The sequence below is a fragment of the Pelodiscus sinensis genome, chromosome 27, assembly GCF_049634645.1.
Source record: "Pelodiscus sinensis isolate JC-2024 chromosome 27, ASM4963464v1, whole genome shotgun sequence".
In the NCBI taxonomy this organism is placed as follows: Eukaryota; Metazoa; Chordata; order Testudines; family Trionychidae; genus Pelodiscus; species Pelodiscus sinensis.
This window is the reverse complement of record NC_134737.1, coordinates 14582213-14606543: the sequence shown is the minus strand read 5'-3', so window position 1 is coordinate 14606543 and position 24331 is coordinate 14582213. Positions and strand designations below refer to the sequence as shown.

The 24331-nt window shown below is 51.0% G+C and overlaps 2 protein-coding genes across 5 annotated transcripts in view; one reads left to right on the top strand and one right to left on the bottom strand.

Annotated features, from left to right (window-relative positions):
- Positions 1-18393, top strand: part of DENND2D (DENN domain containing 2D) — a 28108-nt gene extending 9715 nt beyond the window's left edge. Inside the window, exons 4-12 of the mRNA XM_075910313.1 lie at positions 1010-1079; positions 2317-2394; positions 2782-2922; positions 7524-7672; positions 10074-10251; positions 10981-11022; positions 12160-12250; positions 13959-14198; positions 17653-18393. Of these exons, the coding sequence (XP_075766428.1) occupies positions 1010-1079; positions 2317-2394; positions 2782-2922; positions 7524-7672; positions 10074-10251; positions 10981-11022; positions 12160-12250; positions 13959-14198; positions 17653-17711 (1048 nt within the window). The 3' untranslated portion in view covers positions 17712-18393. The remainder of the gene's footprint in view (positions 1-1009; positions 1080-2316; positions 2395-2781; positions 2923-7523; positions 7673-10073; positions 10252-10980; positions 11023-12159; positions 12251-13958; positions 14199-17652) is intronic.
- Positions 18394-23079: 4686 nt separating this feature from the next.
- The window catches only part of CEPT1 (choline/ethanolamine phosphotransferase 1), a 45838-nt gene continuing 44586 nt past the window's right edge, over positions 23080-24331 (bottom strand). For all 4 annotated transcript variants that reach the window (XM_075910316.1, XM_075910314.1, XM_075910315.1 and 1 more), the window contains exon 9: positions 23080-24016. In XM_075910316.1, the coding sequence (XP_075766431.1) occupies positions 23897-24016 (120 nt within the window). In that variant the 3' untranslated portion in view covers positions 23080-23896. The remainder of the gene's footprint in view (positions 24017-24331) is intronic.

Here is a 24331-nt window from a genome sequence, read left to right as displayed (position 1 = left end):
GGCTGAGATTTCAGTGTTCGCTCTGAACCACTGCTGCTTATCTGGCAAGCGCTCCGTCAGCCCATTGCTCCCGGCTCCGGGTCTGCCCCCAGCTGGTCAGTGGTCTATCGATTAGTCCCTCGCTAGCTATTATTCATTGTGGTAACAATAACACCCGGCTCTTACCAGGAGATCTCCGAGCACCTTACAACGGAGGTCAGAATCACTACTTTAACATTACAGAGGGGGAAACTGAGGCCCAGAGTAGGGCTGTGATGTGTCCAGAGTTGGGGCTAAAACCCAGTTCTCCTAAGATCCCATCTGATTGTCCTGCGTGCTGCCAGCCCCGGTGACAGCCTTGTGCTAGGAACTGGGTGGTCCTGTCTCAGGGCACTGACAGTCTAAGGCAAAGGAGGGCAGGGGGCTAAGCTGGGAGGAAGTGCCGTCGTGGGCCATGCTGGGGACTCAATCAACAATGAGCAGCCACGAATAGTGGCCGGGTCACGAGTGGCCCTCCGTCATCTCAGGGGGCTGCAGCAGCCTGTGGCCCATTGGAAGCCGCCTGCAGCCCGCCCACCCCTTATCTGACCCCCTTCCCCACACACGCCTCTCACACCGGGGGGCTGGAGCCCCACCCTTACCTGCACCGCCCTCTCTCCCCGAGCCCTGATGCGTGCTCTGTTCTTGCTCCTCCCCCCGCCCCAGGGCTCGACCAGCTGTGAACAGCTGATCCCCAACCCTGAGGGAGGGGAGGAGCAGGAATGATTGGTGGTGCTCTGAATGCACGGGGTGGGAGGGGGAGGCGTGGGCGGTGCGGGGCTCCAGTGCCCGAGAGCCATGTGGGGAAGGGGGCAGACTGAGGCCGTGGGCCGCAGGTGGAGCTCTAGTGGGATACGTGGCCGCAGGTTGCCCACCTGTTTATCCATCATTTCCCCCCCACCCCACCCCTTTGCTCCGGGGCCCTAGGTGAGTTCCAGCAGCTCTCACTCCTCAGCAGTGCAGCCACCCCCCGTCTCCTCTTGTCTTTCAGTGAAACCTTCTCCTTCGTCCTGACCAACGTGGACGGCAGCAGGAAGATTGGCTACTGCAGGCGGCTGCTGGTGGGTTTCTCTTGCTCCGCGTACTCTGTGCTCAGGGTGGCCTGTAGCCCGTTGGGGTTCACGGAGGGATTCCTCCCCCTCTGGGTCAGTGGGTGGCCACTCCGCCCCACTACACGGCCGTTGCTGCCCCGAGCAGCACGGCTCCAAGCCCCTGAGCTGCGCCAGCACAGTGCAAGGGGGAACGTGCAGACAAGCAGGAGGAAGAGAAGCTGGGACGGAGGGGGGGGGGGGGGAAACCTCGGCATCTGCATCAAGTCTGGTGAAACGTAAGCCTGGGGAATTATCCTTCGTTGCTCCGTTAGAGAGACGGACACAGGCTGGCAGCTGCCTCTGAGGGCCAGAAGCAGGATGCTGAGCTATGGCTCATTGCCTCTTGGGTGCTGGTTTGAACTCAGCCCAGTTGGGTGGTGGTGGAAGACAGTGTCCCTCTGAGCTGCGTAGCGTGACGGTGGTCACCCCTACGCCAGGCCTTGTGTTGTCTGAGACAAGCTGCACCTCCGCTCTGCCTTGAGATCACAAGATGCCTCAGCCTCGGGCTGAAATCTGGGGGCAACTTCAGACCAACTTGATTTCGCAGGAAGGTTTATGGCCCTATAGCAGCCCATCCCTGTGTTACCTAGCTTGATATTGACAACGTTGGCTTGTACACTGGCCCCCTGCTCGCCAGTTTCACGAGGAGGCAGGGCCGGGCAGCAGCAACCCCTCCCTGCAATGCAAGAGATGCAGGCGTGGCCGTGGGTCAGTCTGGCTTCGTGGGGTTTAGCAAGTGAATTAGCAAGGTGGGTCTGACCCACCACAAAACAACCAGCAACGTGGGCATCTAAATCGTCATCTGTAAGCCTGGTGGAGGGGGCGGGTATGCGTGTTGCAATTTATCACAGCTAGAGCTGTTCTGGGGGGTTTAAACAGAAATAATTCTATCAGCCTCCCCTCCTTGCTTTTTCAGCTTGTTCTCCAAGTTTCCTGACTTGTATTTTGTTAGTAGCCAGTGAGGACCAGCTGCATGGGGGGTGGGATCACGAACCGCGTCTCTGGGGTGCAGGCAAGGCGAGTCTCATGGAGGGGGGCCCTCGCTTTGCAGACGCCTGACTTTGCATTCCTTGGAGAGGGCCTGGCCCCACCTGAGTGGCAGTCCCCAGAGCGATGGGGTTGGTATGGAGGCAGGCTCGGTGCCAGAGAGAGGGTAAGAGATTGTGGGGTCAAGCTGACCCTCCTTTGCCTGCCGATCTTCTTTCAGCCTGCTGGCCGGGGCGCTCGGCTCCCAGAGGTCTTCTGCATCATCAGCTGCTTGGGCTGCTTCGGGTTGTTCTCCAAGGTAGGAACGCCGAGCCCCCCGTGCCCAGCACGAACCCAGCTCGCATGCCCAGCCCAGGCCTCGTGCCGCTGCTCGGCCCCTGGTTGCGGTCTGATCTGCAGCTCGGTGCTGGAAGGTGGGGCCAGGTGGTGATGCCAGGGCGCTGAAGGCCACTGTGCCTGGGTGAGGGCGAGGTCTGCAGGGCTGAGCCGCACATGAGCCTGTTGCCGGCTGCTTTCCAAGAAGGGCCGCTCCCTTGCAAAGGCGCTTTCCAGACGTCCTCTGGCATGTGGACCCAGGGCCACAACTGTGGTCCAGCCGGTACCTCCCATGGGGGTGGTTGCCAGGGAATCGGTTGCCAGGGAATCGGTTGCCTTGCCGTGGCTGACCCATCTCTTCTTCCCGCAGATCCTCGACGAAGTGGAGAAGAGGCGGCAGATCTCCATGGCTGTCATTTACCCCTTCATGCAGGGCCTCCGCGAATCCCCCTTCCCAGCCCCCGGGAAGACCGTCACCATCAAAAGCTTCATCCCCGACTCGGGAACGGAGGTTTGTGTTGGCTCAGTCACCTGTGCTCCGGTGCTGCTGGTGCTCCAGCCGGGCCTGGCTCTCCTGCCCTCGGAGCTGGCCTCCGGCGGCGATGCTGGAGCAGCGGGCTCTGCGTGGGGGTGGGTGGGTGTCTGTCTGGCCAGCAAGAACTGTGCCGGCTTTGCTAAGGCACTTGTGTCTCCGCTTGCCGAGGGCGCTGTGATGAACAAGGGCCAGGTCTGTTATGGAGAAAGGTTAAAACGACTGGGACTTTTCAGTTTAGAAAAGAGGAGACTGAGGGGGGATAGGATAGAGGTCTATGAAATCATGAGTGGGGTAGAGAGGGCGAATAAAGAAAAGTTATTTATTAGTTCCCATAATTGAGGAACTAGAGGACACCAAATGAAATTAATGGGTAGCAGGTTTAAAACTAATAAAAGAAAGTTCTTCTTCACACAGCGTGTAGTCAACCTGTGGAACTCCTTGCCAGAGGAGGCTGTGAAGGCTAGGACTGTAACAGAGTTTAAAGAGAAGCTAGATAATTTCATGGAGGTTAGGTCCATAAAAGGCTATTAGCCAGGGGATAGAATTGGTGTCCCTGGCCTCTGTTTGTCAGAGGCTGGAGAAGGAGGACAGGAGACAAATTGCTTGATCATTGTCTTTGGTCCACCCTCTCTAGGGCACCTGGTGTTGGCCGCTGTCGGTAGACAGGCTACTGGGCTAGATGGACCTTTGGTCCGACCCAGTATGGTTGTTCTTATGTCCCAGTGCACAATGGTGCCTCCTGGGCTGCCAGGGGTGGGCACGTCTGCGTTGGATCCGGAAGCAATGTCAGTGGGATTCTGAGAGTCCTCCCTGCCCCCACTTTACGACCGGGCCCTGAGCCAGCAGTCCCAGCAGGTCTCTGTGGGCGAAGTAGGGATGCTCAGAAGTTCCATATTCCAGCCGTCCAGCCTGACCGCTGTGGCCGGTCGCCCAGGTGGCTGGAAGGTGCAGTGAGAAGGGTGTAGCACATGGGGAATGCTCCGTGCCGGTCCTACTGCAGGGACCCCAGGCAGCCAGGGGAGAGAAGTGACGCCGCACAGCAAAGCAGAGGGCAGAGCCGGAGAGAAGAGGACATCTCCGTAGCAGAGGGAACGGGGGCGTGTCCTGGATTTTCCACAGAGACTTTCCATCAGGGCCGCAGGGAGAAAGCGGCTGCAGAAGGGGGCCAGGGCTGGGGCACAGAGCTTGGGTCTGAACAGTGAGGAAAGGGAGCAAACTCATGCTGGGTGGCGCGGCAAAATCAGCTGTGGGCAGGAATGATTTGTAAGCAATTGTCCTCCGTGCCCGAGGCAAAGCCTGCCAGGTTAGCAGCTGGGCAGTTGGACATCAGGCCGATTTTGGAGACTTCAGCGGGTGTCAATGAAATTACACCAGGGTATCCTAAGCCCCATGAGGCAGGCCCCGGAATTACATAGCACTGCCCTAGAAGCCTGCACTCTTCCCTCTCCACCCATACAGCCACTGTAGAACCCCTCCTCGGTTTTGCCCACTTCATCAGATGTGTTGGGGACTTGTAACAGAGGCCGTGTCCAGACTCAGGGGTTTTTTCGGGAGTAGCCTTTTCCCGAAAAAAACTTCCCCTGCGTCCAGACTCAAGCCGCGTTCTTTCGAAATTATTTCGAAAGAACGCGGCTTTTCTTTCGATGGCGGTAAACCTCGTTTCACGAGGAAGAACGCCTTCCTTCGAAAGTTCCTCTTTCGAAAGAAGGCGTTCTTCAATGTAAAGAGGCCGTCTTCGAAAGAGAGCATCCAGACTCGCTGGGTGCTCTTTCGAAAAAGCGGATTTCTCTTTCGAAAGATCCGCCTGCAGTCTAGACGCGATCTTTCGAAAGATGCTTTCGAAAGAGCCTCTTTCGAAAGAAGCCTGCAGTCTAGACATAGCCAGAGAGGCAGTTAGCTCAAGGTTTCTACGGTGAAAGAGTGAACAGCCTGGACTTTTCAGCCATTAGTATCCACACCTCTCTTCATTGAATGGGAGCCATTCACACCTCTCCTGGAACTATTGTTTCATGCTAGGGATATAAAATCCGGTTTAAAATGTTATCCAGTTAAAATACACGTTTAACCAGCCCCCTGTGGCTGCTCCAGCCAGGCCAGGTGCTGGTTAACCAGTTACCAGTAAGCATCATCTGGTAAGGGTGATGATTACCAGGTAGCTAGTTAACCAGTTACCAGTTTACATCCCTGTTTCATGCTGAGTGCAGAGATCTTTGCATCTGCCCTTCTCTACTGGCACTGGTACTGGCACTAGAAACTTGTGCCCATTGAACTAAACAGAGTTCAGAGACATCTCTGTCTAGTTCAACGTAAAACTCCAATCCAGACGCATGGGGATCAGGTTCGGCCTTGCTGGGGTCTGTTAGCTGCATTCCTTGCAGTCGGCTTTGCTTTGGGAGTTTGTAGTTGTGTGTTTCAGTCCTGTCCATACAAGCCCTGGAACAGAGACAGGCCTTTAGGTTTCATCTGTGCTGGGAGGGAGGAGGGGAGGTTTCCACTGGGGCGCTGATGCTGATGCAAACTCTGGCTTGCTCAGGCATGGCTTAGCGTGGTTTGAAGGCGGGGTGAGCTGGTGCATTGCCTCCGCGCTAGCAGGGCCACACACCCGCGCGTAGACAGTGCAGTCAGAGTATTTAAATGAGGTTTCACTCTGCAGCGCACAGTTGCAGTTGGTTTTGAACGTGGGGAATTGTTCAGGGCTCTTTGCAGCTGCATCGCCCCATTGCACACTGGGTGTAACTGAGAGCCGGTTCTTCTCTGCCAACTTCCTGGGTTATGAAACCTCTTGCGACTACAGCAAGAAGGTTAAGATTGTGCAAAGGTTTAGCCTGTTGCTTCATGCTTTGGCTGCCGGCAGAACTGCAGCCAGGGGAGCGTGTCTTCAAGAGAGTCAGCGTGGCCAACTTGTCAGTGGGGAGGGGAGTTGCTAGGCTGCCGGCTCTCGGTGCATGGGAGAGACCTGTCCTGCACTGAGTAGGGGGGAGGTCGTTCTGAATGCCTGGGGCTTCACCCAGCCCAGTCATCCCAGGCTGAGCTTTTGAGGCTGGGGAGAGGTTTGATTGCACCTGACTGCCAAAGGCACATAATACAAGGACACCAATTAGTTGTTAAGAGCTCACCTGAGGGGCACCTGGATGGAATGCAGCCTCGCAGGAAAAGAGGTTGAGAAAGTTTGGAATGCCTGTTTCCAGACACTTCTCAGAGGCCGGAGAGGCGCTGTTCTCGGTGGGGGCAGATAGCAGAACAAGGAGCAATGGGCTCAGGTTACAGTGGGGAAGGTCTAGGTTGGATATTAGGAAAAACCATTTCCCTAGAGGGTGGGAAGCCCTGGGCTGGGTTCCCTAGGGAGGGGGTGGGAACCCCTTCCCTAGCGCTATGTCTACACCACAGGCTTCTTGCACAAGAACTGTTTTGTGCAAGAGTTCTTGCACAAGAGCACGTCCACACTGCCAGAACTCTCGGGCCGGATCACGAAGGAGGTCAGAGAAGCTCTCAGAACGGGCCGTTCTGGCCTTAGTATCTGTGCACTCCAATGGCTAATGAGCACTTCGGAAAAACAGATAGCGTTGTTAACGATTCAGCCACCCCCCCCCCCTCTGATTCAAGGAGGCTCACAATGCAAAACCCTAGGGCCTGGAAGCCTGGGAAGGATGTGCTTTGTAAACTGCTCTAATTAAAGTCTGTGTGCAAAGTCTGAGGCCAGGTCTATACTAGGGGCAAGGTGGAACTCAGGTTATAGGACTAGCATAGCTACAGTCGCCGCACCTGAGTTTGACTTACGGCGGCATCCTCACTGCAGGGATGGATGGGAGAAACTCTCCCATCCACCTTCTTTACCTCTCCCGGCCTGCTGGAGCACCGGAGTCGATCAGTGGTCAGTTTAGCACGTCCTTACTGGACCATCTCCATAGCGTCCATCTCTCGCTAAGTGACAAGGCCTAAGAGACCCTCCAGCAAAACCAGGGCAGGCCAGGCAGAATACCCCAGGTACCTGGACTACTCCTAGAAATGTCTCTGCACTGTCTCCCTTCTGCGAGACGGCTGCCTTGGAGCTGCTGTCCGATCCCTTCCTCGGACACACTCCCACCCTGGAAAGCCTGGGGCTTATCTAGGAATTCCTGGCTGTAGCCAAGCAGCGTTGAAGCAAAGGACTGGTTCCCGCTAGATAATTGTGTCTATTCTAGCCCAGGGCATAGCTGTCATGGCGGGGTCTTATCCTGCTGCGAGGCCAAAGTCGTCATCACCTGGACCAACAGCGGTGGAGCCCACCTGGACTAGGGTCTTGCACGGAGGCACATCCCCAGAGACGACAGTCCGGCAAGGCCACTTCTCACTTTTCCCCACCCAGCGCCTGTTTGCTGAATTCCGGCGCCAAGCCCCTGCTGGGTGCTACCAAGGAGAAGTCGTCCTAACTAACGGTCCTATTGCACAAGGGCTGTTAAACGCCTCCCCCATGCCCTACCCATCCTGCCTCCTTTCTCTGTCCCCTGGGAGCAGGTGTGTTTGAGCCCTTCTGCACGTCACTTTTAATAGAACTAGGGACCCGTGAGCTCACAACTCTCCCTGCTCCTTCCCAACAGCTCATCGAGCTCACACGGCCCCTGGACTCCCGGCTGGAGCACGTGGAATTTCAGGCCCTTTTGCAACTGCTCTGTCCGGAGAAGATCCTTTGGCTGTTCGCCTCGGCGGTTCTGGAGCGACGCATCATCTTCCTGGCGGAGGAGCTCAGGTGTGAACCTGGCTGCCGATTCTCGTAGCGTGTATTACGGGGCCCAGGCAGCTTGCCCTGGGCTACAGCCTAAATTGCAAGCAGGTCCACTCTGCATCAGTACGGGGCCAGATGCAAGTCCCCTGCTCTGTCTCTCTTGGTCCCAAGCTGGGTGTAGTTGCGACTGGCTGAGGGCACCTCCCTCCCCCCAGCTCAATTAGTGGTGATGCATTTCTTGTGCCCCTCCTGACTTGGGAGATAAAGTCAGAAGAAATGAATCCCAGGGGCTGAGAAGTCTGATTGAATAGACCGAGCACTAGTTTGGGACTCCAGAGACCTGGGTTCTAGTCCCGACTCTGCCACTGGCCTGTTGTGTGGCCTTGGACAAGTCCCTTACCCTCTCAGGCCTCAGTTTCCCCACCTGTAAAATAGGGGTGCTGACCTCGACCTCCTTTTCAGAGCACTTTGAGATTGGCAGATTAGCAGTGCTAGAGGGGAGCTAGGTGGTGGTATTCTGGCTGGTGGAACAAGACGGCTGGAACCTGTTCCTGATGGAGCTCGAAGAGTTAATCCCCACTAAGGGCAGGGCAGGGCAGGGCAGCCAAGGAAGTCCTGCTCGCACACTAACAGCAGTGGAGTGTAAAGGCAGCCAGTCGGCTCCAATCTCTCCTCTCCCTCTGGGTTGCCTCATTCTGACACATCAGCAGGAAGGAAGTCTCTCATTGGATCTGAGCCACTAGAGACTTTCACTGATCAGACTCTCAGAAGAACCACTCAGGAATGGGCCACCCTGTGGAAGGACCCTCTTCAAACAGTAACTATCGTCCAGTGAGGAGTGAGCCCCGAGACAAGGAGGGAAGGAGAAAGCCATTGCTGCCCCAGACTCTCACTCTGAGCAAAGCACCAGACCAGGACTTGGGAGATTTGAGTTCTGTTCCTAGCTTTGGTAACTGCGAAAAAAATCACAGCTCCCGCCTTCCTCTGGGCCTCAGTTTCCCCGTCTGCAAAATGGGAATAATCGGCCCGCCCTCCATATGAGGAGTTAGGACTTTTCAGCTTGGAAGAGAGACAACCAAGGCGCTAGATATTTATTATCAAGGTCTATAAAAATCAAAACAGGCATGGAGGAAATAAATAGGAAGTGTTATTTATTCCTCATAGCACCTGAATTAGAGGTCATCAAATGAAATTAATAGGCAGTGGGTTTAAAACAAACAGTCAGAAGTATTTCTTCACACAGCTCACAGTCAACCTGTGGAACTCCTTGCCAGAGGATGTTGTAAAGGCCAAGACTAAAATAGTGTTCAAAAAAGAACTAGATAAATTCGTGTTAGCCAGGATGGGTAGGTATGGTGTCCCTAGCCTCTGTCTGTCTTGTTCTGTTCATTCCCTCTGGGCGCCTAGCATTGGCCACTGTTGGAAGATGCTGGGTTATATGAGATTCTGGGCTAGATTTATAGTTTTCTAGCTGGGGAAACATTTTGTACCAAAACTGCACGTTCTGTTGCTAGCAATGCCCCGCCAATGAGAGTTTTGTGGGGCAGCACCATGGTCAACTCCAAGGGTTCAAACCACGTGAGGCTTTGGCCTCCTAAATTGTGAGACCGCATTAAAAATAAGACAAAAACAGATGGGAAAGGAGGTCCTTCTGGTCTTTGAGCCCTTAGGGGCACGTTTACAACCTTCTCCCCAGCCACAGAGCTAGAAACTGACATCTTTCCTTTAGAGAAAAAGCTAAAGAAAAGGGACTCTGGTTTAATCCCTTGACTCCAGGAGCTGGGGATTTATCGACAAACACCAAATGTCGATTTGTAATGGAATCCCGAGAACTGGCAATGCTACTATGTGATGAGAGGAGACAGCCTCAAAACAGCCCACACTGATGAGGGTAGAATTCAACTCTGAGAACTCCATGTATGTAACTTAATCAAGAGACAGCGAAGGCGTTCTTCCATCCGTCTTGATCATACCGACAAAGGAAACAAAACTCTGCTATAGGAACTCTTCCATCTAAGAGACAAAAGTCTAACCCGATCGAAGGGCTGGGATATTGAAGTTAGGCAAATCCCAGTTAGGTTCAGATGTTTTTCCATCAATGAGAATGTAAATAATTGGACCAGTTTACCACCACTCTGCCACTGGCTAATGGGCTGTTTTTTGGAAGGGTCAGCTCTAGTTTGAGCAGGAATCAGTTCAGGGCAGTTTTCTGGCCCGTGCTAAGCGGGAGGTCGGACCAGGTGATGACAATGGTCCCTTCTGGCTTTTTCTCCGAGAAAAGCCCTGGCAGTTGGGAGCCGGGGTCTCCTTGGAAGTCACTGAGCTCCATCTCTCGGGTGCTCTTGACAATCTCACCCAAGGATTAGCGTGCTGGCCAGCCCCATGCCAAATCCAGCCAGTAACCCGAACCCTTCCTTCTTGGCAGCGTCCTCTCCCAGTGCATCCATGCGGTGGCAGCGCTTCTGTACCCCTTCTCCTGGGCGCACACCTACATCCCCGTGGTTCCGGAATGCCTGATCGATACCGTCTGCTGCCCCACCCCCTTCATGGTCGGAGTCCAGAAACGCTGCCTGGAGCAGGTTCTAGATCAGCCCATGGAGGAGGTACCGTGCTGTGCACTCGAAGGAGGCTCAGTTGGCCAGTTTGTGCGCCGGGGGGTAGCAGGTCCAGATTTTGTCTCCATCCCAGCCTGGGGAGGGGAAAGGTCCAGAAGGAAGCAAGAGCTGACTCCAGCTAGTTCCTAGGCAACACCCAAGCTTTCCCCTCGCCAGATCGGATGCTGATCCCTCCACCTACCCACTAGCTGGGCAAGGGCCTCAGCCCAGACCCCCTCTATCCCTTGCCCTCAGCTCACCATTCCCAGTCTCCTAGCTCACGGGAGGCGAGCGCACATCTGGGAAAGCCCGTTCGCTTCTTGCCCTTCAGCTGGGAGCACTCAGAATGGGGCAGCTGTGGGGCTCGGCCCTCACTCCAGGGGGACGTGGGCTAAGACTCCAGAACTCCTCTCACGTGAGCCTCCCAAGAGACACGAGGCAGGAAGCACCTCCAGCCTGGGGTGGATTGGAAGCAGTGACTGGTCTAGTTGCGAAAGGGGCCCAGTCGCCTGCCGATGCCCCTGGTCCTTTCGTTTCCCCAGACACAGAGTTTGGAGGGGTGGAGGAGCCTTTTCCGTGACCTAGAGCAATTTGTCAGCAGGTGCAGCTCGGAGCCTTTCAAAACAGACTCAAGGCCCAGAAAACTGATTCTGAAATACAGGCTCTTAAATCCCTGCTGATCACAAGCAGCCTTGCAGTGCAGCCTGGCTAACGCTCGGCCCTGTTTGTTATTTTTAGGTGCTGCTGGTTGACTTGTGCCAAGGGAAGTTCTTAAAGTCGGTAGGTGTCCCTGCTGCGATGCTTTCAGTTCCTGTTTATCGGTCGGAGTGTTTTCACCTCTATTGTTGAGCCGCCGCAGGCGCCTTGATCCTGGCTTTTTGGTAGCTGTCGGACACTCCGTCCCACTTCTCACTAATTCTTTGCACTCTGCATGCTTAGGGGGTAGGGCCTCTTGCCTGAGCTGCCTACAGAGTTGCTGTACCATTAACGTTCCTGGTTTATAAACACCCAAGCACTGCCCTGCAGGGAATTCAAAGCAAATTCATTTCTCAGGCTGTTGTATCATCTCTCTCATTATGGGTGGCGGAGGAGCGGGTGGGTCAGACACAGCAGTATCAGTTAACCCTGCAGAAGTTTAATCTCCAACATCCTTTGGGATAAAAATTGATAGGCGATGGCTTCTAGCAATAGCTAACGAGCACCCCCGAGATGATGGTAATGTAGACTAGGGATGTACGCAGCTAGTTGACTATCTGATAAGCATATGCAGGAGCAGGAGCCGGTGCTGGGGGGAGCCGGCTTAAAAGCCGGTTCCCCCCAGTACCATCTCTTTGGGGGGAAGCAGGGCTCAGTGGGAAACTGGTGGAGCTTCCGCCTTTGACATGTAGCAAGGCCGGGCTCTTGCTATGTTTCAAAGGTGGAGGTGCCCTTATTGACTAATAGAATAGTCGATGCAAATTGCATCATTCGATTAGTTGATTAATCTCAATTAACACCCTTAACGTAGACTGCATGGCTGTGTTAAAGAATGGGTCACAGGCAATGTTCCCGCAAATCTTTTCCATCCATGCTCAGATTTTTCCCCATCCATTTGCAGAATAAATTTTTGTGCACACCAAGGCTTGTGTGGATGTGCACCAAACAAAACCTAGCTGTGGGCGCTTTGCTAATCAGCTAGGCTGCACCTGAATCTCTCCTGAGCAGCTGCCCAAGCACACAGATTACAGGGAGTGCTGGTCAGGAGGGCTCTGGAGGGGAGACATGTTGGTTCCCGGGAGCTTTGATCCTGAAGGCACGCTCGGAAAGTGGTTCAGCAAGCTAGATTCCCCACTGGCGCTTCTAAGCCTTCTTTCCCGGGCCTGAGCTTCTCTGGATTGCAAGTGCTGGCTGTGCTAACATCCGTTTGCCCGCTTTCAGGTCGGCGACGAAGACAACATCTTACCGGCCAAGCTGCAGAGCGAGATGCTGACTTCTTTAAAGACACACAACAGCAACAACAACGTACAGAGTACGCAGAGAGTTCCTTCTTTGGGTGTGCAGAACCCCACACAATGACAGCTGGTGTCCCAGGCTAACCAGTCCTCCTGGGACCTCTTTTCTGCCTCGGCTTCAGCCAACACATGGCCTAGGGCTGCGTGTGCTTTAGACTCCCGTGTATAACGAGTGAGCTGCTCATGTGGAGAGACTCACTAAGTGGTCTAAGCCACTGGACTAGCCGTGGTCCCTGGTCCCACACGCTCAGCCCTGGCAGGGACACCTCAGCCCTTCCTTCTTCAGAGGTAGAAAGACTGAGATTGGTGCAGCTTACCGAGGGTGGAGGGAAGTGTCCTCCGCTGGTGTAAATGGTCATCGCTCCATCGGCTCCCTCTCCACATGGACAGCAGTGGCGCTGTGACCTTGCCCACCAGTTCGGGATCTGCCCCCTATCCTGGGGGGGAGGGCTCTCTCAGTGGTGGGGAGGGGGTGAAATGGACGAGCCCAGTGGGACTCTCGATGCAGCCCTGCAAACTCAGCCTGGCATGTTCTATACATTTTTTAAAAAACCCAACTGCCTTTTGCCCTGTAGCTTGAGCACATGGGATCTGTCGTTGCTGGCAAACAAAAATCATGGGATTTCACCTCCCATTTTCAGAAGAGAGCCTGCCAGTTCCCAGCAGTGGCCTGATTTTAATCTGAGCATCTTCCTCCCTAAATTCTACAACCGTGTGAGTGTAGGAAGACCAATCAGGGCAGAGAAATAATCCATCACTAGGGAGAGAAGCAAAAAAATCCCCCAGGCTGTAGGATACGCGGCTGGACCACACAGAGAGCCAGTGTCCCTGAATGTCCCTCAGTGACAACTGGATCTGGGTGCTTTCGACACTTAGCCGTCCTCTGCCACTACCGCTCCTATGCGCTACCGAAGCAGATGGCGTCCCCCAGGCAGAGCGGCCTGGGAAGGCAGTCCCGTATGCTAGCGGCCGTTACAGCTCTATTATGGTTTAGCACCAAGACGTTGGATTGTAGCGTCTGAGGGAGATGGCAGTTGCTTCTGACGAAGCCACAGCAAGTGAATTAGGTCAGCGTGCACGTGAATTAGGTCCAGCACCTCTGTAGGCTGGCCTGCGGCACATTCAGTTCCTTGCATGTGCGTGCAGCGCTTGGAGTTCCTTGGAAGCCCAGGATTCGACAGTCACAGTACGATGGCTAGCAGACCCGGCAATCATCCAGCAGACCAGGCAACTGAATACCAGGTTGAGCAGTGGTTCGGTTTATACCCCTATGGGGCTTTTCTCTCTAGCCGGGACCGGGTTTGAGAGTCACACAAGTTAGCACAAGTCAGATGTTTCAGTCATGTTTAAATTTAAAAGCAGAGAGGTTGAGTATTGCCCCAGAGAGGAGGAGAGAGGTAGAATTGCCTAGTGGTCACAGCACTAACTTGGGACTTAAGAGACCTGGCTTCAAGACTTAAGAGACCTGCCCCACCACAGACTATGGGTGATCCTTAGGCATGTCACTTTGGCCCTGATCCTTGAAGTTAGGAGGGTAAATATATCTGCCGATCTGTGCCTCAGTTCCCCTTCTGCACAGCAGGCACCACGGCCCAGCCCTGCCTCACAGGGATTGTGAGCATGAACAAAGATTGTGTGGTGCCCACCTCCTGTGTTAAGGGGGGGAGGTGTCATGCGAATCCCAGCGCCCATGCCCAAACTGTACATCTCCTGTTCCCTTTCCAGCATCCGAGCAAGTGAACGCTCACGTCTCCAGCTGCTTCATGCAATTCTTCATCAAAACCGTCGGCCATTATACCTCGCACCTCAAGTGGAATAGGAGTGGCCAGGGAACCTTTGAGGAGAAGGCCTTCTGCAGAGCCATCGCCTCCAGGTCCTGCCGCAAGTTTGTGAAAAGATTTGTGCGGACTCAGATGTTTTCCCTCTTTATCCAGGAAGCCGAAAGGAGCAGGATGGCCCAAGAAGGTAAATCGCCCCCTCACCACCACCTCCTCCGCTGCTACCCTGGTGTTCAGGAAGCAACAACCTGCTTCTAAAATCGTCAGGGACTCCCCAGAAGGGTGCCCTTTGGTTTGTTTGGGCAGAGGGAGTAGGACTTACTATTTGCAGAATTGCTTGTGCAAATGTTTGAGTGTGAGTGTCCTGAAAACAACCCACGGGGCAGGGAGGAAGAGACACCGTTAGAGGAGATGGTACAGGCATCTCCCGCAACTGCTGTGTCACCTGCAAAATTGATTTGCTTGCGGCCTTTCCCTTTTCAGCACTCGGGCCGTTGGCTGGAGGTTATTGCTGACTCCAGAACTCTGCCTGTGTTTGTATGGCAACCTGTCAAAGCACTAGCACAAAGTGCTCCTTGCTTATTCCCTTTGCTAAGATTGGAGTGATGCAGCATGGCTTAGTAGATGGTGCACCAGACCGGGATGCAGGAGATTGGTTTTATTCCCAGCCCTGACTCTGGATTTCTCACTGGCCTTGGGCAAGTTACTTCACCATTCCCTGCCTCAGTTTCCCTATCTGTAAAACAGGCTAGGCATTAATGCTACTTTCAATCCCAGCCCTGACTCTGGATTTCTCACTGGCCTTGGGCAAGTTACTTCACCATTCCCTGCCTCAGTTTCCCTATCTGTAAAACAGGCTAGGCATTAATGCTACTTTCAAGAACTTCATCAGCGTCACCGATCCCCCTGCAGCTCCTGAGTGCGCCCGGCCTCAAGGTTTCCCTCTCCTGGGGTGTAATCACATGATTCTCCCGTTCTCAGTGTGATTCTATTACACAGCAGCTGGGCATCCCCACACCTCTCGCCAGCTAAACAAGGTGACGTTCAACGCCCCTCATGCAGAGCCACTAGATCCTACCTCCCACTCTTACCTAGGGGGAAGACAAACAGGCCGGCCACCCATGCATTTACAATTAGAATTAGAAAACAACCTTTCCTGGTGCCCTCCTCCCTTGCCTCACTTTGCCAGCCCAAATTCCTTCCTCCAGGGAGTAACTGCAGGCTACCCTTTATAGCCCCAACCATGCCTCCTTTTCCCCAGACAGTGCCCACAGACCCCTGCAACCCCTCTCAGTTCCTGCCCATCCGAACTAGGGATGTTAAATATCGGTTAATTGAATAGCCGAGTAATCTCATGAATTCTTATCGGTTGACTATTCTATAGTCCCCAAGGGTGGGGCTGGCAGCCAGTGTGCTCCCGGCCCCGCTCCCGAGGAGCAGCGAAGTGCCAGGCAGGAGCTAGTCTAAACCCAGCTCCGCTCATGGACCTGTTGCCCTGTGCTGATCGACAGCAGCAGCGGAGACTGGCAGGAGCCCCTGTCAAGGGGGTTCTGAGTTTCCAGACCCAGCAGGAGCCAGAACTGAACCAAGCTGCCTGCCCACCCAGTGCCTAACACGCTTTAAATGCAGAGCCGCAGCAGGGGTAGATCCTGGACCTGGCCCGAGCCAGGACTGAGCCAGGCTGCTGGCCAGCCTGTTAAAAAAAATGTACTGGTGGCGGGGGCGGGGGAGAGGAAGAAATACACGTAGTCTATAGAATTAACCTTACGCTGTTGCTTATCGGATAATCGGTTACACTATTACATCCTAATGTAAACCTTGTCTCTGCTACCTGGCTGCTCCTCCCAGTGCAGTCTAGACAAGGTAATTGGCCCACCTGGCCACGTTAGCCCCAGCAGGTGGTGAGGTGCCAGAGACCCCTGGCACAGGCTGGTCTTACCTTCTGCCTCCTTCCAGTGTCCCAAACCTAACCTGGCCAGTGAATTAAAGGTAATAAACCCCAGATCTTCTGCCCCACTTGGGCTCCTCATTAGTCTTGCTGTCCCAAAGTCTAAAACAATGTCATGAAAGCTCCGCCACCCTCAGGTTCTTGGCCCTCCCCCTCCCCAGAATTCTCCCCAGGGCTTTCTCCCTGGGTCCCCAGCTCCTCCTGGGCTGCTGATCCACAGGGGCATCTTCCCTGGAATCTTTCCCCTCTACATGCTGAGGCTCTCCTCTCCCGCTGCCCTCGCCCTTCAGCCGCAGAAGAGACCTGCCCCTCCCCGCTGAGCTCCTCCAGCCTTTTAGGGACATCATCCAACTCCTTCCCCGTGGAGCCTAACAATTGGCCCGTGCTCTTTAATCCCCCATTTCTCAGGAACAGTTGGGATCTCACAGGCCAGGCTGAGCCCAACACCCCTCCCCCTGTAAAGGAGCCAACAGCCTGTGACAACGCCAGATGGATGGAGGCGCCAATGGTGACGGCATAGCAATAACTCAGCGTGTTCTGGGTGTTCTCAGCCATTGCTCTAAAGGGAAGGCTGAGCAATTGTTCGGCCCAATAAAAAAGGGATTAAGTCGAGATTTAAGAAGTTAACCCAAAGGTCCCTGCCAGGAGAAACTTCCTGCTGGCCATATAGTGCCGCAAAGGAATCTACCAAGACAAGCCCCCAGCATTTGGTATCTTTAAATCTCGGCAACTGGACTAAAGACCAGTAAGTGGCAAACGGACTTGCACGCGAGATGGATCCAAATGGGTCTCGTCCATCTCTGGAGTTGGGGGCTTTTCCTCGTAGCCCGGTTTTTCACTTTGTTGGTGAGGTTGTCAGTGCGTGTGAAATACAAATGTGGGTGTGAGTGTCCTACTGATTCACCCTGCCTCTCCACTAGTCCTTGAATCTCTCCGCTCGTTGGGCTCAGGTGGCAAAGAGGTGGACATGGTACTAGAACCTGGATAAACGTCTGGGTTGGAGACTGTTTACAGTCTGGGTTGGAGATGTGAACTGTCTACAGTTCCCCAGCCCTGGTCACAAAGATCCAGATCCTCAAAGGGATTTAGGCTGCTAATTTCCATTGATCTTAAACACCTTGGAGGATCTGGACCAAAGGACTTAGTCTGACCTGGAAATGGCACACTTACTTCATTCAAAAGTAGGCCTTCAATAAGACTAGAAGCAAAGCTCCTGTTGGTTTATATGGTGCAAGACTCTCTCTAGGAGAACATGTCCAACAAGCATTAAAGATTCCCCATTTTTAACCTGAGATACACATTGCTTCTCCAACTTGCTCCACATCTAGCCTGGCCAGGTAGATTTGGATCCAGTGTTGCTGCTGTGGAGCCTTCCGATGCAGATTGACAAGAACCACCAAATTCTATTCCTCATATTAGGGATTTTCCACCTACCCTTCCATCCCTATCTCCTTCAGCACCTAAATCCCATGATTATTGGGACCAGAAAAATGCCTGGGGAAGAGTATGACCGTAGCGATCTCCCCTGGTCCATCCTCTGGTTCTCTGCTTTGACTGTTGTTTCTTATTGGGTTTCTTGGGCTGCATTAGCACTCCTACCATAGTATGTTACAAAACAAACCAGCTAATGACCCCAGTTGTTGATGAAATTACAATGTGGTCTATGACTGATCCAAGCTTTTGTTTTCCCCAGGGTATTTCCAGCAGAAAGTAACTGAATATCAAGAACAAAAGAAACGAAGAAATTCTTGAAGAACTATTGGCTTAGGCAGATAACTGCCTGCAGCAATATTCTGGCCAGACTGGGTCAGCATCTCACTCATAGGCACAAAGCCCGGAGTTTGGCTAGCTCTGAGTGTCTCTGGAGCCTTGCCCCTCCTCCTGTGAATGACGAGATTATCTGGTCCGCACAAGATGCCAGTTCCTGCCCAGTCTCTTCTCTCTCAGGACATGACTGCACTAGCACTGGCAGCCTCTTCTACATAGCTAGCAAACATGGGGGTGATTGTTTTTTCCAGGCCAACTGACACCAACGCCCAAGCTGCAGTTCTTAGTCAAATGGCAGCGTATGGTCCCGTAACTAGTTCTTACTAGAGGACAATCATGGATCTTCAATAGCAAGAGTGTGAAACTGAGGCAGGATTGCCTGCTTGCTGTATAATGGCAACGTATGTAGAATAATTTGAGATAAAAATTAATAGTAAGAAATATTTGTAGATCTTATTTAAAAAAAAAAAGTCTAAATTTTCTAGCTGAGACGTATTCTATCCTGAAGGGCTCCCCCTCAACAACAAGATGGTTTCATGTTCTTTTTATAACAAACGTTTTCATTGTTCCAGATTTGTATGAGCTAAAAGACCTGAGTGTCACCTACTGGCTTAGGCACCGATGACAACAGTGAGCTCAAAATAAACAGCGTGAAGAGTGCAAAGTAGGGTTTGGTGTGAAGTCGCGTCTTTGCATTAGCTCCACTTGAAGAGACTGGGGGGGGATGTGTGCGGTAGTGGGATTATGAGGCATCTGCAGCTCAGAGAAGGGAGATAGCATTGTGAAAATGCAGTGGTGCCTGCGGTCCTGAAAAGCTGTATCCTATCCTGGTTTGGCTGCTGAATTTTGAAATTTTTTCAGTTCGTCTTTTAGAGACTGCGCCAAGCTTAATTATGCCAGCCCCTCTCTCGTTAAGTGCATTCGGGCAGGGAGCATTGTACCAAAATACCAGCTAGTGTTGTCTGCAGTGTTGACTGGCTAAGAGTGTTGCATAAAAGGGAAAGTTTGCTGCTCTTTGGGGAAAACTGTCTGCTGGGATGTGTTCAGTGATGCCTCAAATGACTGCCACCTTTAGACCCTAGAAATTGCCCAGATGTGCATGATACAAACATGCTAATAGCTCTGGGAACTTGTAATGCCTAGGACCCTCATTCATAGAACATGACCTCATTGTACTAGGAGTGTACACTTATTATTAGGTGTATTACAGTAGTTTATAGATGCCCCAGTCCTGGACTCCATTGTGTTCCTTTCTCCTTGCCATGTTCATAGAATCCTACGGCTGGCAGGGACCTCAGGAGGTCGAGTCCAAGCCCCTGTCCAAAGCAAGACTGATCCCAACTAAATCATCCCAGCCAGGGCTTTGCCAAGCCAGGACTTAAACACCTCTAGGGATGGAGATTCCACCCCCTCCCTAGGGAACCCATCCCAGTGCTTTACCACCCTTCTAGGGAAACAGATTTTCCTAATATCCAACCTGGACCTCTCCCACTGTAACCCAAGACCATTGCACCTCGTTCTGCCACCTGTCACTACTGAGAACAGCCTCTATCCATCCTCTTTGGAACCTTCCTTCAGGGAGTTGAAGGCTGCTCTCAAATCCCCCCTCACTCTTCTCGTCTTCAGACGAAATAAGCCCCAAACCCTCAGCCTCTCCTCATAGGTCATGTGCTCCAGCCCCCTCATCATTTTGGTTTCCCTCTGCTGGACCCTCTCCAATGCGTCCACATCCTTTCTATAGTGGGGGGGGGGGGTGTTTCCTATAGGGTTGATCTCATGTAATGGGTAGTTTTCAGAAAATAACTATTCAGGATTAATAGTTCCTTCTTGCCCCCGTTATATTTCTTAAGTTTATCTGTTGGCAAAGACTGGCATGTTAAATCTCTTCAGAGAAACCCCTGGGGAATTGCCCTTTTTCAAAATGGCCACTGCCCTTTCTCCCAATGAGAATAGACCTAAGTTGCCCTTAGGCAGTGCTAGTCCATTTTTTTTAGTCAAGGTTCAAGTTTCTTGGTTATTGTATAGTCAAGGTTCAGACTCCAGAGAAAATAAAAACGATAAGTACATAGATACGGGTCCTTTCAAAAGCATCTAGTGGTCCTGATTTGGCCCACGGTCCAACTAGTGCCTGGCCCCTGCCCTAGGGAAAAGGCAGGAGAGAGAAAGACAGCCATTGTGAATATCGTTCATTGTGCAGCTCCCTGAAGTAGGTGAAGTTCTCTGCAGCCATTGAATACATTTATTTTTCATAACTGTAAGAAGTGACAATTAGACTGAAAAAAAAGATATCTTCAGATGTAGATTTCCTTGCATTTAACTACATGGGAAGGAACCACATTTTCAATACCCACTGCAAATCCATTCAATTATTTCCAGAACACTCCCCACCTGAATCAAATTCGAGGACACTGATCAGCTTCAGACAACTATATACAAGACATCTAAGAATAAAATAACTGTACTTACCTTGACCGCTCCAGCAATCCTCCTATGAAATGCAGCCAGGCACTTGGACACCACCGAAATGGTTCAGAGGAGAAAGTCCAAGACACACTTAAAACCACCTTTACCAATCAAAGACACTCCAGCACAGAAATAGCTCATGTCAAAGAACAGGCCACTCAAGTACCACTCCCCAAAAGAGCCTGCTTCAGTAAATGAAACAACCCCCCCCCTTCATTCACACCTCTAGTTGTCACCTATCACCCCACATCTGAATCCATATGGGAGTATCCTAAAACAATTACACCACATACCTAATGGGGATCACATCCTGAACCCTTTCTCTTGGCCTTCAAACAACCCCATCATCAGAAGGAAGCTCCTCGAAGACCAGGACACACCAGCTCAAAGTGACACCAGATTTTCATCCCATTAAAATTGTGCAGACATTTCCACTGCTATGATGATCAATACCCTCCCCCCTCCCCACCCGCAACACACCTTTCAAGATCCATAGTCTCACACATGTCTAACCACAACACATGCAGCATTCAGGTACATCAACAATTCTGTAGCTGAAACCAGACAATCAGTACGCTCTCAAATGAGCTCACAGAAAATTGAAAGACAAACATCACATCACCCGTGCACAAGCACTTTGCACAAATTGATCACACCAGATCTGATTGTCTGCACAACACCTTCAAAAGATAAGCCTGGGAGTTTTTAATTCATAATCCTGTTGTAGGACAAAAATTCTGTGTCTGACAGAGGCATAACCGGCCACTTCACCTTGAACAATCTCTTAAAACTCCAGTCATCTGAAGAAGTGGGCTGTGCCCACGAAAGCTCATGACACCATCTACATGTTTTGTTAGTCTATGAAGTGCTACCAGATCTTTAGTTGTTTAAGTTTATCCTGTACAGACTAACTCAGCTACCCCTTGAAGCTTCTCTTACAGTATGTGTTAATTACTTATGATTATCTGTTCTACGTTGTATTTAGCTGTGACACTGTGTACCTTTCCCAGACCCGAAGCAGAGCTCTGTGTACATCAAAAGTTTATTTCAGCAAAAGAAGTTGGCCAAATAAAAGGTATCACCCACCTTGTCTCTCCAGATTCTCAAAGGCAATTAGGTGACTAATTCATAGTGATTTCAATGCCTTTGACTATCTGGGCCTTATCCTTTTGTCCCTCAGTCCCCCATCTGTAAAATGAAGATAATAGCACTGTCCTAGCACTCAAGGACATTGTGAGAAAAAAATGCATTAAAGCTTTTGAGGTACTCAGATACAACAGAAATGGGGACTAGATACACCATCTCTGTATCATACTCATTGCAGTTAAATCTGGGCCCTCTTTTTTTTTTTTTTTCATTTTTATAAAAACACCTTTTCATTTTATTGGCCCCGAGGTGGAGGGGAAATTTTCTGCCTGGCAGTGTGGTTTTTAGGGGAAAGCTAGTTCAAAGCAGCATGTGTCACATTTTGTTTTCAAGGCAGTGAGGTTTGTACACATTCGGATATGTTCCAGGAAGTTCTACATGCAAGAGATAACTCTGTAAAAGCGCTGCATCCAGCGCTCGCTTGTACACAACAACAGAAAGGGTAAAGTTTAAGGCTGAACTTCCAACTTGCTATCTCTTTGGCCTCATGAAGTATAGAATCATAGAACTGGAAGGGACCTCGAGAGGTCATCGAGTCCAGCCCCCCGCCCTCAAGGCAGGACCAAGCTCCCCTTTGCTTAGAATGATCCCCTTTACTTAGAAATCTCATTCAGTTTCTCAATTAATTCCACAGCCTGAGTTCCTTATGTCTACAATCACAAATAGAAACAGTATCATAATGCATTAGGGCAAAGTTAATGTATTACAGGCAATTTATACATCACCTATTTACACAGCAACTGGGTGCACCTTATAAGCAACAACAGTTCTCAAGTTCTCTCAAGCAAGCTCCATAACACCTGGTAATGCTGAAGTTTTATATGAAAGAAGTGTAAAATCTTGCCCCTAGGGTACTGGAGCTACCAGTTAGTGAAAAGCCTCGGCAGAGGCACAGTATAGCATTTCCTAAGCAGGCATTAGTTTAGATGTATTTCCAGAAATGAAGGCTTTGCCTGAAGGAAGTCCAAAGCCTCATCCTGGGGACATTTAGCTTAATTGTTCCAGACCGGCACAAATGGTCAGTGGATCAGACCGGGAGCAATGGTCTCTGAGGCAAAGACTTTTAAGGTTCTGGACTGCTGGCTGTAAGCAAGACTTCAAATTTCCTATCTCGATCACTGCTTTCTGTGCCATTGCTGGTAACCTGCAGCTCGCTGTTTGCACTAGTGTGTCTCTGAGCGGAGCCTACACTTGGACTAGTGCAACTGTACTTTTGAGTGGCGTTTCCTGCCATTTAAATACTAAAACACAAGGCAAACACTCCTGCTCATCTGTCGCAAGTACTGTGTGTAGACTGGTGTCACATCTTGCTTTTTTGATGTGACAGATCAGCATGTGACTTCTCACTGAGCAATAGTACGGGAAGAGATTACTGGAGAAACTACTTGACACACTGAGTTGTGCAATTCCCAGTACCTAAACAGGTGGGGGCGGGGAGCAGTACAAACAGAATCCAGACTCTTGGGAGTTCTACTCCAGATCCAATATGAACTATTGGAAAGTTATTTAGCTTCCTTTTGCCTCAGTTTACCACACATAAAACGGGCATAATATGCCTATGACTTTGGGAGCTGGGCTGCAAGTCTGTGTTAATTAGCAAAGAAAGTACTTGGAGATGCTTGGGTGACTGGCACTGGAGACCCAGGAAGTATAGAAAGGCACTCTACACAACAGATTATGCTTCATCAGACCAAGTGCTTCACCCAGTGAGACAAAGCAGCTGACACACATGTAAAGACAACTGTAGCTCTTAGAATTTCCTTATTTATTAAAGAGCAGAAAGAAATTTTTGCTTAAATTCTATATGTAAAAAATGAACAGTAAAACTTGCTTTTAAAGTTTTTCCATTGAAGAAAATTGAGATATAAGTTTATTTAAAAAAAAATTAAATTAAATTGACACAGATACCACACTGTATTGTATGCTGATAGTCACTCCCTTCTTCCACAAGGCCCCTCTAAAATACACTGTTGAACAATATACATAAGTAAATGAAACAACTCCGTTTACATCCAAGTCCATTCAACTATTTCAGTCACACAATCTCATGGGATATCTCTGTTTTACAACTCAGCTCTTTAGTAAAAGAAATGTCAAAAATGGACTCTAAAGTATTTCACTAAGAGATGATGAAATATTAACATTATAAAGCACATTGTTTTGCAGTTTGTATATACACTACATTAAAAATTTCAGTTGTTGGGGATCCATTCACCATAGATAGTTTATTCTGTATGCAAGGTAATTACAAAGACAAAGCATTACTCCCTGCATGCTTTCCTGGGCACAGAACCAGTAGAGTTGACTACATGATGTTAACGTCGAGAGTACCTGGAATTCACCTTCTCTCTTTCTCTCTCTCTCTCTCCCCCTCTCTCATTAGGCAAAGACTAGTGAAGGAGTGTTACCAGTAACAAAGAATAGAAGTTGTACAACACTGATTATTATAAATTAGATTTGTTCTTATGTGCTCCTTTTGCCTTAGTCCCCTACATGTGTTCATATTCTTCCCTAGAGAAAACATTTGTTTCTTATTTCTCATCAAAGCAAGTACCCAGTCACTAATGATGATTAGAATGTGTGGAAGAGACCTTGATTCTGAATACATGGATGCGCAGATGGGAAGCAATCTGATTGCACACGCTGATGCAGTATCTGAGCAAATCAAAGAGGGAAAAGATCTGCAAAGGAAAAAATGACATGCGTTAGATCTAGCTATCTATACTGAGCGTGAATGCACCATGTGCCATCCTCATAATCTCTCTAAAAGCATCAAGGACAGCTCTCAAGGGGTATGTCTACATTACCCCGCTAGTTCGAACTAGCGGGGTAATGTAGGCATACCGCACTTGCAAATGAAGCCCGGGATTTGAATTTCCCGGGCTTCATTTGCATAAGCGAGGAGCCGCCATTTTTAAAACCCCGCTGGTTCGAACCCCGTGCAGCGCGGCTACACGGGGCTCGAACTAGGTAGTTCGGACTAGGCTTCCTATTCC